The sequence below is a fragment of the Natrix helvetica genome (assembly GCF_964273705.1).
Source record: "Natrix helvetica genome assembly, chromosome: 1".
In the NCBI taxonomy this organism is placed as follows: Eukaryota; Metazoa; Chordata; class Lepidosauria; order Squamata; family Natricidae; genus Natrix; species Natrix helvetica.
In genome coordinates this window covers 9,360,734-9,375,065 of record NC_138548.1, presented here as the reverse complement: position 1 = coordinate 9,375,065, position 14,332 = coordinate 9,360,734, and the positions used below count along the sequence as shown (strand labels likewise).

General features: G+C 47.0%; 1 protein-coding gene across 4 annotated transcripts in view; it reads left to right on the top strand.

Annotated features, from left to right (window-relative positions):
* The first annotated feature begins 1,293 nt into the window (after positions 1-1,293).
* Positions 1,294-14,332, top strand: part of NCLN (nicalin) — a 40,346-nt gene continuing 27,307 nt past the window's right edge. For all 4 annotated transcript variants that reach the window (XM_081959148.1, XM_081959147.1, XM_081959146.1 and 1 more), the window contains exons 1-2: positions 1,294-1,569; positions 12,192-12,382. In XM_081959148.1, the coding sequence (XP_081815274.1) occupies positions 1,383-1,569; positions 12,192-12,382 (378 nt within the window). In that variant the 5' untranslated portion in view covers positions 1,294-1,382. The remainder of the gene's footprint in view (positions 1,570-12,191; positions 12,383-14,332) is intronic.

Genomic DNA, 14,332 nt, shown 5'->3' with positions numbered 1-14,332 from the left:
GGCAACTTAAGACTAGTGGACTTCAATCCCCATAATGCCCCAGGCAGCTTAGGCATTCTGGGATTTGAAGTCTGCAAATGCTGACAGGGGCATTCTGGGAATCGAAGTCCATTCATCTTAAAAGTTGTCAAGTATGAAAATCACTGGGATAAATGTATTGAGAAGTCATAGGAGGGGGGGACCTAAAAAGGAACCCGGAATTTTAGGATCCGCATACCTCTTATTTTACATATATTTATGGTATTCTAATGATCACTATGGATGCAAGGATGACAATTCTCACCATTTAATTTTCTAGCTTGCATTGCAGGCGCCATTATGGACCAAGTGTCCTCAGAGCTTGCCACATAAAGAGCTGCAGATAAAGCCACTGCATGGCCGCATAGTTAAAATATTAAGGAGTTACCTAAATCACTGAGCGTGGTAATCATTCCTATCTCTATGGCCTCTTTTTCCCATCATCCAACGCGAGAGAAGCTTCCCAGCAAGCTTTGCGCGACTCAACGGAGATAGCAAGAACGCCGCTTTAGGGCAGGAGAGAGTTCTATTTCCCATCGTGCCTTGCGCACTCGGGCCAAAAAAACGCACGCCGTTTATTTTTCCCGACCGCGCATGCCCCATGCCGCGAGACTACGGGCATGTCTCAAAGACATCCCCCCCCCACCCCGAACGGCGAAAGAATCAGGGTGTAGGCGGAGAAAGACTCCATTTCCCACCATGCCTTATTAAGTATAAGTATTAAGTATAAGCTTTATAGTCACTGTTAAAATACAACGAAATTGGTTTTAACCTCACTGGTGCAAAATTATAACAGAAACGAAAAAAGAAAGAAAAAGGAAGAAAAACCTAGCGTGCGCATGGAGTGATTGTGGCTGTATTTAAAAGTCTCACAGCCCAAGGATAGAAACGATCTTTAAACCTATAAATGCTCGTTCGCTTTCTCTCTCTTGTCAGGGAGATAAATTCCATTGACACCCCCTCTCCACCGAGCGTTAACGTACGACTGTAAAAGAACCGCAGAAAGGCGAGGAAGGACAGGGAGAAACGCCTCAGAAGGAAGAGGGGAGGGGAAAATAGAGCCTCCGTTTCCCAGCGTGCCTTGCGCCGGAGAAGAAGAAGAAGAAGAAGAAGAAGAAGACGGTGGTTGAGGGCGTCACGTGACCCCCCTCTTCCCAGCATGCCTCGCGCCGGAGTGGAAGGCGGTTGACGGCGGCACGTGATCCCTTCTTCCAGAGGGCGTCGCGCACGCGGGGAGGGGGGGGAAAGCGGTAAAGGGGGCGGCGCCAGGGGCGGCGGACTCCACTTCCCGGCGTGCCGCGCGCCCCCTTCTCCGGCTGAAGCGTTTCTCCTTCGTCCCTTCGCGCCCGGGAACAGCCGCCGTCATGCTGGAAGAGGCCGGCGAGGAGGTGCTGGGCTCGGTGCTGCTGAAGGCCTCGTGCCTGCCGCTCAGCTTCCTGGTGGTGCTGCCCGCCGTCCTGCTGCTGCTGCTGGGCCCGCCGCCGGCCTCCGCCGCCCACGAGTTCACCGTCTACCGCATGCAGCAGTACGAGCTCGGGGGGCAGCCCTACGGTCAGTGAGGGAGGGGAACGCTCTGCCCTCTTCAGGAACCGCCCCCCCCCCACTTAAGCGCGGGACTTCAACTCCCATCCACTACCCCAGGATGGGGAATGATGGGAGCTGGAGTCCGTCCCGCGTGGCGGGGTCCGGGGTCGGCGTCTCTAGGCCGTGAGAAACCCCGGGGGTGGGATGAATGGAGGCTTGGCCTTCGAGAAGCCTTGCAATTAAGACCCCTCTCGTTCGCCTTTGCTAAGGTGACAGCAGCTGATTCATGGGCGCCCCTTCCCCCCCCCCCCGCTTGAAGTATCCCCTCATTTTGAGATAGGGAAATACCCCGCCCCCCAATAGGCCTTCAGAAGGTTCTCTCTTTGGGGCAAATGGCCTTGAGATTCAAGCCGCTCCAAGAGCTTAACAGGGGCAGCTGGTGGTGGGTGAAGGGGTTCTTAGCGCTCTCTGAGCTTGGTTATCTTCTTGCAGACGTTTCATGACCCACCTAGGTAATATCATCAGAGCTAGAAGGGGGTGTGATTTCTGGAGAGGAGGAGGAGGAAAGGACTGTGGGATACTTGATGCTCTTCTGAGCTTGGTTATCTTCTTGCAGATGTTTCATGACCCACCTAGGTAATACCATCAGAGCTAGAAGGGGGTGTGAATTCTGGAGAGGAGGAAGAGGAGGAAAAGGACTGTGGGGTACTTGATGCTCTTGAGCTTGGTTATCTTGCAGACGTTTCAGGACCCAAACTAGGTAACAACATCAGTGTTAGAAGGGGGCGTGATTTCTCAGCAGTGGCTGAGTGTCTAAGACACTGAGCGTGTCGATCCGAAGGGTCGTTGTTAAGTGAATCCCTGCAGGTGTTAAGTTAGTAACCTGGTTGTTAGGTGAATGTGGCTTCCCCATTGACTTGGCTTGTCAGAAAGTCGCAAAGGGGAGTCGGGACGCTGGGACCGTCATAAATATGAGTGTGAAAAGTGTTCATAAGTCACTTTTTTCAATGCCACTGTAAGTTCAAACAGTTACACTAAAAAATGAACTGTTGTAAGTTGAGGGGACGTGATGGCTCAGTGGTAAGGCACTGAGCTTGTCGATCAGAAAGGTCGGCAGGTCGGCGGTTCGAACCCCTAGCGCCGCGTAACGGAGTGAGCTCCCGTGACTTGTCCCAGCTTCTGCCAACCTAGCAGTTCGAAAGCACGTAAAAATGCAAGTAGAAAAATAGGGACCACCTTTGGTGGGAAGGGAACAGCATTCTGTGCACCTTTGGCATTGAGTCATGCCGGCCACATGACCACGGAGTCGTCTTCGGACAATGCTGGCTCTTCGGCTTTGAAATGGAGATGAACACCGCCCCCTAGAGTCGGGAACGACTAGCACGCTTGTGCGAGGGGAACCTTTACCTTAGGTAACATCATCAGTGCTAGAAGAGTGTGGTGGAGGAAGGCGACAATGACGACGACTGTGGGGGCCTTGGGTTCTTTTTGAGTTTGGGTGTTTTCTTGCAAATGTTTTGTGACCCACCTAGGTAACATCAAAGGGGCGGACTTGGTGGAGAGGATGAGGAGGGCTGTGTGGGGTCTTTGGTGCTCTCTCTGAGCTTGGCTGTTTTCTTGCAGACAATTCATTACCCACCGAGGTAACATCAGTACTAATAAGAGAGTAGGTTTTGCTGTCGTTTTATATACTAGTGGCTGATGAGGTTACCTGGTCATGAAACGCAAGAAAACAACAAAGGATTGCCACAATCCTCCTCTTTCAGGCTCATAAAAGGCAGACGTTTCATGACCCAAACCAGTTGTCATCACATAACGATTTTGCTTAATCCAAGTAATGAAACACCCGCAAGAAAACAACCAAGATCAAAGAACACCAAGGACCCTCTCATTTCAGCCCTGAGTTAGGAATCTTCTCCTTTACGGGCAAGGGTCTGCCGAGGAGCCCTCCGGGAAGGAAAGGGCAAGCATGACACAGCTGTTTACCTCATCTGGGTCTATCTGGCTGGGTCCACCCTTTGGCTGGAATTTCTGCACAGTCTTGGACAAAGGCCCTACTGACAATGCCGGGATTCGGTCTTAGCAATGCACTTTTGGGTCAATGGATTTTCTCTTCTGCGCCTTAAGCAGGATTGTCGGAGGGGGAAATCTGTCTGTGAGGGGTCTGTGTGTTGAAACCACCTCTCCACACCCTTTCAAGGAATCCAGGTGCCTCTTGAAGCCACAAGCTGGATTTTCTCTTTTATTGGAACTGTCTCTGCTCTTCTATTGGAATCTTATTTCTCCCCCTGCCCCATATAATTTTGGGAAGCATTTCTCTTATTTACAGAGAACTTGTTTCAGGTTGAGTCAGAGAGGCCAAAGGACTAAGTCAGGGGTGTCCAAACTTGGCAACTTTAAGACTTGTGGACTTCATCTCTCAGAATTCTGGGAGTTGAAGTCCACAAGTCTTAAAGTTGCCAAGTTTGGACACCCCTGGACTAAGTAATCCTGGCCTGTTGTTGTAAAAATTGATTGATTGATTAGGACAGCAAATCATTTTCGACTCCTAGCCACCACATAGATTTGCGGTAAAATAAAACGGGCATACAATACAGGTAGTCCTCAATTTATGGCCACAATGGAACCCACATTTTCTGCTGCTAAGCGAGACGGTTAAATGAGTTTTGCCCCATTTTATGACCTTCCTTGCCATGGTTTTTAACGGTATCACTACAGTTGTTAGTGGTTGTTAAGTGAATGTGATTGTTAAATGAATCTAGCTTCCCCATTGACGATTAGGAGACATTTTGTTTATGGTTTTTATTTATTTATTCATTCATAGGTAAATATAATACAGATAGTCCTCGCGTTACGACCACAACGGAGCCCAAAATTTCCATCGCTAAGCAAGACAGTTGTTAAAGTGACTTTTGTCCCATTTTACGACCTTTCGTGCCACAGTGGTTTAGGGAATTGCTGCAGCCGTTAAGCTAGTCACACGATTGTGAAGTGAATCTGGCTTCTCCTTTGACTTTGCTTGTCAGAAGGTCACAAAGGGGGATCCACCTGACCCCCGGGGAGATTGTAACCCTCATAAACACATGCCAGTTGCCAACCGTGCAACTCTTGGTCATGGGTCCCTGGGGATGCTTCAGTGGTTGTAAGTGTGAAAAATGGCCCTACGTCACTTTTTTCAGTGTCCTCGTAATGGTCACTGAACAAACGGTTGTAAATAGAGGACTATCGGTACGCCCAAAAAGCTACCTGTAAGATTAAAGCAAGAACGGCAGAGTAATTTAAAGTAGCTTCTTACTACGGGGAGAGACAGCTAGCCTGAGAAAGCTTTCTACTATTAAGAAATGGCTCTTCTTCAGTCGTAGGATGTTGCAATAGTGCCTTACACTGTGATGTAATTTAACGCTCTTGCAAAGGGAAGATAAAGGCGGCGGACACAAGCTAGCATTATGGCGTGTTGTGTCCTCAAATATTCCCTTCTGCAGTCTTTCTCTCAGATCCCTGTCCGTGTAGAAACATGATGGCGAACCTATGGCACACGTGTCAGAAGAGACACGCAGTGCCCTCTGATGGCACGTGAGCCGTCACCCCAGTTCGGCTCCACCACGCATGCGCACACCTCCCGCCGGCCAGCTCATTTTTGGCCTTGTGCCGCACAAGTGCGGTGGGGCAGGGCGCGTGCGGGGGGTACCGCATGTGGGGCGTGCGGGGGCCATGCACAGATGCACAGGATGCTGGATGCATGCGCGGGCACATGTGTGGGTGTGTGCGGGGCATGGGGGTGGTGTACATGCACAGGGGTTGCACGCGGATTGCATTTTGGGGGTTTAGGCGTGCATGCATGCACTTTGGGCACTCGGTCCAGAAAAGGCTAGTCCTCACTTTGCGATGTAACTTGAGCCTGAAAATTCACTTGTAAGTCATGCTGGTGATCATGTGACTATTACCAATTTTACAATCTTTTTTTCCCCGTGGTTATTGAGCGAGCGCCATAGGTGTAAGCAAATCAATGGTTTGTCATGCATGTTTTGGCCTGGAAACTGGTAGTAAACTCCTATTCCCAGCCAAAACGTTGTACATTTTTGATCAGGTGGCTGAGGGGGCCTGCAAAAAAAAAAAAGAGGTTGCAGGAACTGGGTATGTTTAGCTTAAGAGAAAGAAGGAGTTGGGGAGACACGATAGCAGTCTTCCAATATCTCAGGGGTTGCCACAAAGAAGAGGGAGTCAAACTATTCTCCAAGGCACCTGAGGGTAGAACAAGAAGCAATGGGTGGAAACTAAGGAGAGAAGCTACCTACAACTAAGGAGAAATTTCCTGACAGGGAGAACAGTTAACCAGTGGAACTACTTGCCTCCAGAAGTTGTGGATGCCCCAACATTGGAAGTTTTTAAGAAGAGATTGGACAGCCATTTGTCTGAAGTGGCATATGGACTAGAAGACCTCCAGGGTCCCTTCCAACTCTCTGCTATTCTATATTCTAAATGGCTGTAACTGCAGGGTGGTTGCTGAGTCCCCAAATGTGATCATGTGACCACAAGGGAGCTGTCACCTATTGGAACTGCAAGTCTGGGTTTTGAGTGCCTTTGGGAGGAGTTCTGTCGTAACTTTGATCGCTGAGCCTCTGGTCGTAAGTTGAAGACTAGATGTATTGAGGAGCTTCAAAGCTCAGGTAGAAAACAATTTCTTAAAATAATTGCCCAGGGCTGTTCTCTGTCTCTGCCTTTGGTTAACTACCTGTTATTAAAGGCTGTGCCATCATAGCAGTGCCTTAATCTCTGACCCAGCCCAGCACAGGGATGGTTTATGTAACTTCCTTTGTAGTAATTTAAAAGCAATCTTTCCTCACTTCTTTTATAAATTGTCCTGCAAGACACACATCACAATGTTTCATTGAGCGTCTTGGTAATGGAGGTAGTCCTCGACTTTCAACAGTTTGTTTAGTGACCAAAGTTGCAAAGGCACTGAAAAAAGTGACTTGGGACCATTTTTTTCATAGTTCCAACTGTTGTAGCATCCCCAAGGTCACAAGATCAAATTTCGGATGCATGTCAGACTGGTTCAGTTTCATGACGGCGAAGTTTTGGTCGCCACGATGTAGAAAATGTGAAGACTCTGGAAAAAGTGCAGAGAAGAGCAACAAAGAGGATTAGGGGACTGGAGACTAAAACACATGAAGAACGGTTGCAGGAAATGGGTATGCCTAGTTTAATGAAAAGAAGGACTAGGGGAGACATGATAGCAGTCTTCCAATATCTCAGGGGTTGCCACAAAGAAGAGGGAGTCAAACTATTCTCCAAGGCACCTGAGGGTAGAACAAGAAGCAATGGGTGGAAACTAATCAAGGAGAGAAGCAACTTAGAACTGAGGAGAAACTTCCTGACAGTGAGAACAATTAATCAGTGGAACAGCTTGCCTCCAGAAGTTGTGAATGCCCCAACACTGGAAGTCTTTAAGAAGATGTTGGATAGCCATTTGTCTGGAAAGGCATAGGGTTTCCTGCCTAGGCAGGGGGTTGGACTAGAAGACCTCCAAGGTCCCTTCCAACTCTGCTTTGACATAAATTTTGGACTCAACTGTAGGTGTAAGTCAAGGACTATCTTGCATATTCAGGAGTGGAATCTGTCCAATTCCTACTGGATACATCAGATTGGTGTGGGCATATGTCACACCTTCCAATCCCTTGGCAATGCACCCTCTGCCCATTTAGTCCCATATGAGAAGAAAGAGCAGAAATTCTGGCCCTTTCTGAGTGGCTTTTCCCATGTTACGTGGGTTTCTTATTAACACAGATATACTGCTGCTTCATAGGGATGGCTCGGTGGCTCAGTGGGTAAGACGCTGAGCTTGTCGATCAGAAAGGTCGGCAGTTTGGCGGTTCAAATCCCTAGTGCCATGTAACGGAGTGAGCTCCTGTTACTTGTCCCAGCTTCTGCCAACCTAGTAGTTCAAAAGCAGGTAAAAATGCAAGTAGAAAAATAGGAACCACCTTTGGTGGGAAGGTAACAGCGTTTCCATGCGCCTTCGGCATTTAATCATGCCGGCCACATGACCACAAAGACGTCTTCGGACAGCGCTGGCTCTTCGGCTTTGAAACGGAGATGAGCACCGCCCCCTAGAGTCGGGAACGACTAGCACATAGGTGTGAGAGGGAGCCTTTACCTTACTCCTGTTTGAAAAAGTAAATCTGGCATTTATTAAACTTGCAGGCCACCCATCTCTACATGGCTTACAGGCATTCAATTATATAAAACACTACAACAATAAATAAGGGCCATAGATTTAAAATTGAGTTAAACTAAAGGTAACACAGAGGGAGGGAGCAAAGTGCATACAGGAAGGAGGCAACGTGTCACATACTCTCTTAATCACCTCCAAAGTGCCACATCCCCATTTTGGGAAGGAGGGGGGGAGACTTAAAAAAACCCAGCCAGGCACACTTTCGTATCTGTGTGCCTGGCTGTTAATAAACTGGACAAATTGAAAGTAACGAGAGCTGTAATATTTAACCTAGTGGAAGAACAAGTGCCGTTCTCAACTCCCTCTCTCAGTTGCTGTAATAAACGTGGGAAATCTCTAAAGATCTCTTCCTCCCCAATTAAAACCCGTTAATGAGCTCCTCCCTCCAATAGTTTTGACTCCAAAGGGAAAAGGAGGAGATAATATATATGTTGAAACCATAAACACACACACACACATGCCACGCCTAGTTTGTAGACGGTCTAGTTTTCATTTTTCCCTCTCTTTAAAACCAATTTTTCCCACACTGAAATTGCCTAGGTATGTCTTCCACCACCTCACCTGAAGATTTTTTTTCCTAGTTGATCTCCTCCCAGCTCTGCTGTTCTGTGATTTCAGCCAGTTTGCTGTTCAATTGTTCAGTTGAGAATTGAACAATTCTGAAATCGTCCCAAAGGTGCTTTTTTTTTTTTCAAGAGGCAACTGGACTTTCTGGTTTTTCTTTGAAGATATTTTGCTTCTCATCCAAAAAGCTTCTTCAGCTGAAATAGCTACTTCATATCCTCTGTTAGCTGGCCTCTTTTTAAATGCATCCTCCAAAACACTCATGTAAGTTTTGGCAGATAAGACTGATCCAGCCATGCCCCTTGCTAAGGAATAACAGAAGGTACCTTAGAGGTCTTCTAGTCCAACCTCCTGCTCAAGCAAGAAACCCCATACCATTTCAGACAAATGGTTGCCCAGTCTCTTCTTCAAAACCTCCAGTGTTGGGGCATTCACAACTTCTGGAGGCAAGCTGTTCCACTGATTAATTGTTCTCACTGTCAGGAAATTTCTCCTTAGTTCTAAGTTGCTTCTCTCCTTGATTAGTTTCCACCCATTGTTTCTTGTCCTGCCTTCAGGTGCTCTGGAATATAGGTTGCCCCCCTCTTTTTTGAGGCAGCCCTTCCAATATTGGAACACTGTCAGTGCCCTAGGATGAGAAGAACGATACAATTTTCCTGCAGGTTGGTGGCATATGATAGAACAAAAGATGACACCACTTTCTGATTTTAAAACCGGGAGGAACGTAAAACCACAGCAGGGAGGACAGTTTCTATGTTAGCCCTTCAAGGCATTCCAGACAAGAAACATGACAGTGAATATGAATTCTGTCTGTACAGGTTTTGCAACCACAGTTCGGCCCAAAATTTCCGTTGCTAAGCAAGGCAGTTGATAAGTGTGTTGCCTTACCCTAAGTAAATTACTGAAGTTAAATGAATCTCAAAATGAAATTCAATGGTGAAAAGAGTAAGGTTCGACATTTAGTCAAGAAAAACGAAATGCACAGGTACAGAAGAGGTGGTAGTAGAGGTAGAGGTGGTAGCTTGCTCAACGGTAGTAACTCTGAGAGGGATCTTGGAGTTCTAGTGGACAACCATTTAAATAGGAGCCAGCCGTGTGCAGCAGCTGCCCAAAAAGCCAACACAGTTCTAGGCTGCATCAACAGAGGGAGAGAATCAAGATCACGTGAAATCTTAATATCACTTTATCATGCCTTGGTAAGGCCACATTTGGAATACGGCATCCAGTTTTGGTTGCCACGATGTAGAAAAGATGTGGAGTTAAGAGAAGAGCAACAAAGATGATTAGGGGACTGGAAGCTCAAACATGTGAGGAACAGTTGCAGGAACTGGGTATGTCTAGTTTAATGAAAAGAAGGACCAGGGGAGACATGATAGCAGTGTTCCAATATCTCAGGGGCTGCCACAAAGAAGAGGGAGTCAAACTATTCTCCAAGGCACCTGAAGGTAGGACAAGAAGCAATGGGAGGAAACTAATCAAGGAGAGAAGCAACTTAGAACTGAGGAGAAACTTCCTGACAGTGAGAACAATCAATCAGTGGAACAGAAGTTGCCTCCAGAAGTTGTGAATGCTCCAACACTGGAAGTCTTTAAAAAGATGTTGGATAACCATTTGTCTGGAACGGTATAGGATTTCTTGCTTAGGCAGGGGGTTGGACTTGAAGACCTCCAAGGTCCCTTCCAACTGTGCTATTGTATTGAATCTGGTTTCCCCCATTGACTTTGCAGGCTGGGAAGTTTATAAATGGTGATCATATAACCCCTGCACAGTGCAATTGTCATCAATACATGCCAGTTGTTGAATTTTAATCACATATTGCAACGGTTGTAAGTGCGAGGATTGGTCCTAAATCACTTTTCTGTGCCTTTGTAATTATGAATGGTTGTAAGTTGAGTACTAGCTGTATTGTAAGGTTACATCAACAGAATCTTGAAAGTTTGAAATTAATCTTCCCGTCCCCGACTTTTATAGCTAGTCCTTGACTTATGACCACAATTGAGCCCAAAATTTCTTTTCTTAAGTGAGCTTTGCCCCATTTTAAGACTTGTCTTGCCGCAGTGGCTAAGTGAATCTTTGTGTTTGATAAGTTAGTAACCCGGTTGTTGAGTGGATCTGGCTTCCCCGTTGACTTTGCTCGTCAGAAGGTCGCAAAAGGGGATCGCGTGGTCCTGCGACACCACTATGGTCATAAATATGAACCAGCTGCCCAGCATTTGAATTTTGATCACGTGACTTGTGGGGCTATTGCAAGGACCATTCACTGAAAAAAGGGTCGCAAGTCACATTTTTCGATGCCGTTGTAACTTTGAACGGTCACTAAATGAACTGTTGTAAGTCAAACACTACCTCTACTCTCTGGAAGACTAGGGAGGGTTCCTTCTAAGACGCTTGCTCCACCCCTCCTCCTTTAGACTCAAATTTCGGTTATTGGACCATTGTCTAGTTGTGGCTCTTCTGTCTCCCACATGCCATTATACCCTAGTGCCCCAACATACCTTCCCACTGCTTCTACGCCTGGAAAGAAGCACATTAATGTGCCTGTGAGACCTTTCTATTCACAAAGACCCCCAGTGCTGACTTAGGCTCCCCCAAGCAGACTCCTTGTCCTGACAAACCCCCCTTTTTATTAAGTTACTGCGAATTCCTCTCGTTCACATCCAGCAAAGTCTTTCAAGGGAGGATTTACAGTCACAGACCTCATCTGGCTTGGAGAGCTGCCAGGCCGATATCTGCAAAACTTGGCAAGGAGCCTCTGAGAGTCAGGAACCAATTAAGCAAACTAATTGCCTCCTGCAAGCTCCACTCCCCTTTTGCTCCTCTTTTATTTCCTCTGGGAGGGACCATTCATTGTCCGCCTGTGGCCTTACTCCCAAGTTGACCCCTGTTCTTTAGCTGTTCCCTTCATCTGACAGCTCTGCGCATGCGCACACTGGGAACAGGCTCCAGCTGTTCTTCGGCCTCACTGATGTCTGACTCCGAAGGCAGCTGATAACTGTCAGACTGCCCTGCCCCCCCCCCTGACACAGAGCCCTCATCAGAGCCTTCCCCAAACTCCAGGACTGGCCCAGGTTCCTCCCCAACCCCAACCTAATTATAGTAAGGTCTCGTAAAAGCAAACCTGAGCATTTTGTTTGTTTGTTTGTTTGTTTTGTTTTATTGGATTTATATGCCGCCATTCTCCCAAAGGACTCAGGGCGGCGTACAACATTAAAAAACACATATCACAAAAATTGAAAGGAAATTAGATAAATATCCAAAAAAACAAACCCAATTAATCTGACAATAACATTTTAAAAATTAGATAAAATTAATAGGCCAGGCCGGCTTGCTGGAAAAGCCAACTTTTATGCCCTCTGTGCGACATCCTTTGGCTGTCCCTGTCCGGCCCACATGGATTGTTTTGACTGGTTTTTTGGGGGTGGTTGGGGCTAATTTACATATATGTATACACACATACCCATGCCCCTTCACAGCTTCTAAGTTCAGCCCTCCATAGCAGTCCCAGTTTCTCATGTGACCCCTTGGGAAATTCCCCGCCCTTGCCCAAAAGCTACGGTCTTCTTGGCAAAGCTCAGTTTCTGTGAGCCGCAGTGGCTAGAGTGCGGTACTGCAGGCTACTGCTGCTGCCTGCCAGCTGCCTGCAATTTGGCAGTTCGAATCTCGCCAGACTCAAGGTTGACTCAGCCTTCCCTCCTTCCGAAGTTGGTAAAACGAGGACCCAGATTGTTGAGGGGCGATAGGCTGACTCTGTAAATCGCTTAGAGAGGGTTGTAAAGCGGTATATAAGTCTTAAGTGCTATTGCTATTCTGTGGATTCCAGATCGCTCAGCTTCTCCGCTGCTTTTGACAGGCACCCGGAACGCCGTATTAAACACCGAGGCACGCACCGTAGAGGCAGATGTGCTAAGCCGCCGCTGTGTGATGATCCGGCTGATGGACTTCTCCTACGAACAGTATCAGAAAGCTCTTCGCCAGTCAGCCGGCGCCGTGGTGATCATCCTGCCGCACAATATGGCATCGGTGCCTCAGGATATCATCCGGGTGAGTGCCCCGTTCTGAGTGCGAATCGCAGGGCTAAATGTAAGTTGGACGTTGGTACCCTCCTGCGGTGTAGCCTTCTGCCATGTGTAAAGGCATCCGCCGCATCTTTCGTTCGAACAAGACCCAGTAAACGCTGCCGGATACTTAAGTCATGTCACCAGGCTGGTTTTCTTCATAGTACAGGTAGTCCTCGACTTACAACAGTTCACTTAGTGACCATTCAGAAGTTACGACAACGCTGAAAAAAAGTGACACAGGACCAGTTTTTACGCTTAAGACCGTTGCAGCATGCCCACGGTTACGTGACCGAAATGCAGACAATTTGCAACTGACTCGTATTTATGACGGTTGCAGGGTCCTGGGGTCACGTGATCCCCTTTTGTGACTTTCTGACAAGCAAAGTCAATGTAGAAGCCAGATTTGCTTACCAACCGTGTTCCTAACGTCATGGCTGCCACAGTTCACTTAACAAATGTGGCGAGAAACACGTGGCAAGAAAGGTCGTAAAATGGGGCAAAACGCACTTAGCAAATGTCTCACTTAGCAACAGAAATTTTGGACTCAATGGAAGTTGTAAGCCGAGGACTGCCTGTAAATCCTTCGGGGAACAGATTTCTGGAGAAAAGGGTGCTGAGTCAATCAGAATCCTGATTAAATTTATCATATTTTGTATATGCATATGAGGGGCCCTTGGTGTTATCTGAGCTCGGTTGTTTTCTTACAGATGTTTCATTACCCTAACTAGGTAGCATCCTTCCTACCGTGTTTCTCCGAAAATAAGACAGGGTCTTATTTTCTTTTGACCCCCCCCCCCCGAAATAAGCACTTGGCCTTATTTTCAGGGAGGTCTTATTATTTTTGAGGTACAGGAGGCGGCGAGCGTGGTCACCTCATGGCTGCTGCTGTGTTGCAATATTTTCAGGGAGGGCTCTTTTTCAGGGAAACAGGGTAGCAACAGAAATGTTGGGCTCAATTGTGGTCGTAAGTCGAGAACCACCGATAGACAACCATTACTGGTAGCTCTTAATAACTACAATTGCTGCCAGAATTGCCTTTGCTAATGAATGTCAGCGTTCCAAATATCATGCAGAATTAAATCACAGTCCAAGGCAGAGCTATCCTTAAAAGTTCCAATTTAATAAGACAGACATGTTGGCAACAAACTGTGGAATCCCAAATCTAAAAGCTTCCTGGGATTCCACCCAGTTGAAAGTTCATGATCTTATCCCCACACCCATAAATCCATCACACGGTCCAATCTTCTTCGGCCACGCCGGCATCTCCACCCCGCTGGTTCCGGTCAGGTGCAGAGATGCAGAGACAAAAGATGACCTTGGGCTTCTAGAAAGGAATAACAACAACACATTCCACAATTCTACTCCTTTCTATTCCCCCTCCCAATTACTACACTAATGAAACAGCATAATGAAATAAGAGAGAGTGTGACAGGCCAAAGATCCTAAAAAGGAATATAACTGCAGGCCTGACAGTGAAATTGTTAATTGCTGTTAAGTGTGTCACGCCCAATTTTACAGCTTAACACAGTTGTTAATTGAATCACTTCGGTTGTTAAGTGAATCTGTTAAGTGAGTTTTGCCTCAGTTTACGACTTTTCTTGCCGCGGTTGTTAAGTGAATCCCTGCAGCTTTAAGTTGGTAACACTGTTGTTAAGTGAATCTGGCTTCCCTATTGACCTTGCTGGTCAGAAGGTTGCAAAAGGGGGGGTGGATCACCTGACCCCCGGAACACTACAACCGTCATAAATATGAGTCGGTTGCCAAGCATCTGAATTTTGATCGTGTGACCAATGGGGATGCTGCAACTGTCGTAAGTGTGAAAAATGGTCCTAAGTCACTTTTTTCCAATGCTGTTGTAACTTCAAATGGTCACTAAACAAACAGTTGTAAGTCGAGGACTACCTGTATAGGATTGTATGCCTGTATCACAAAA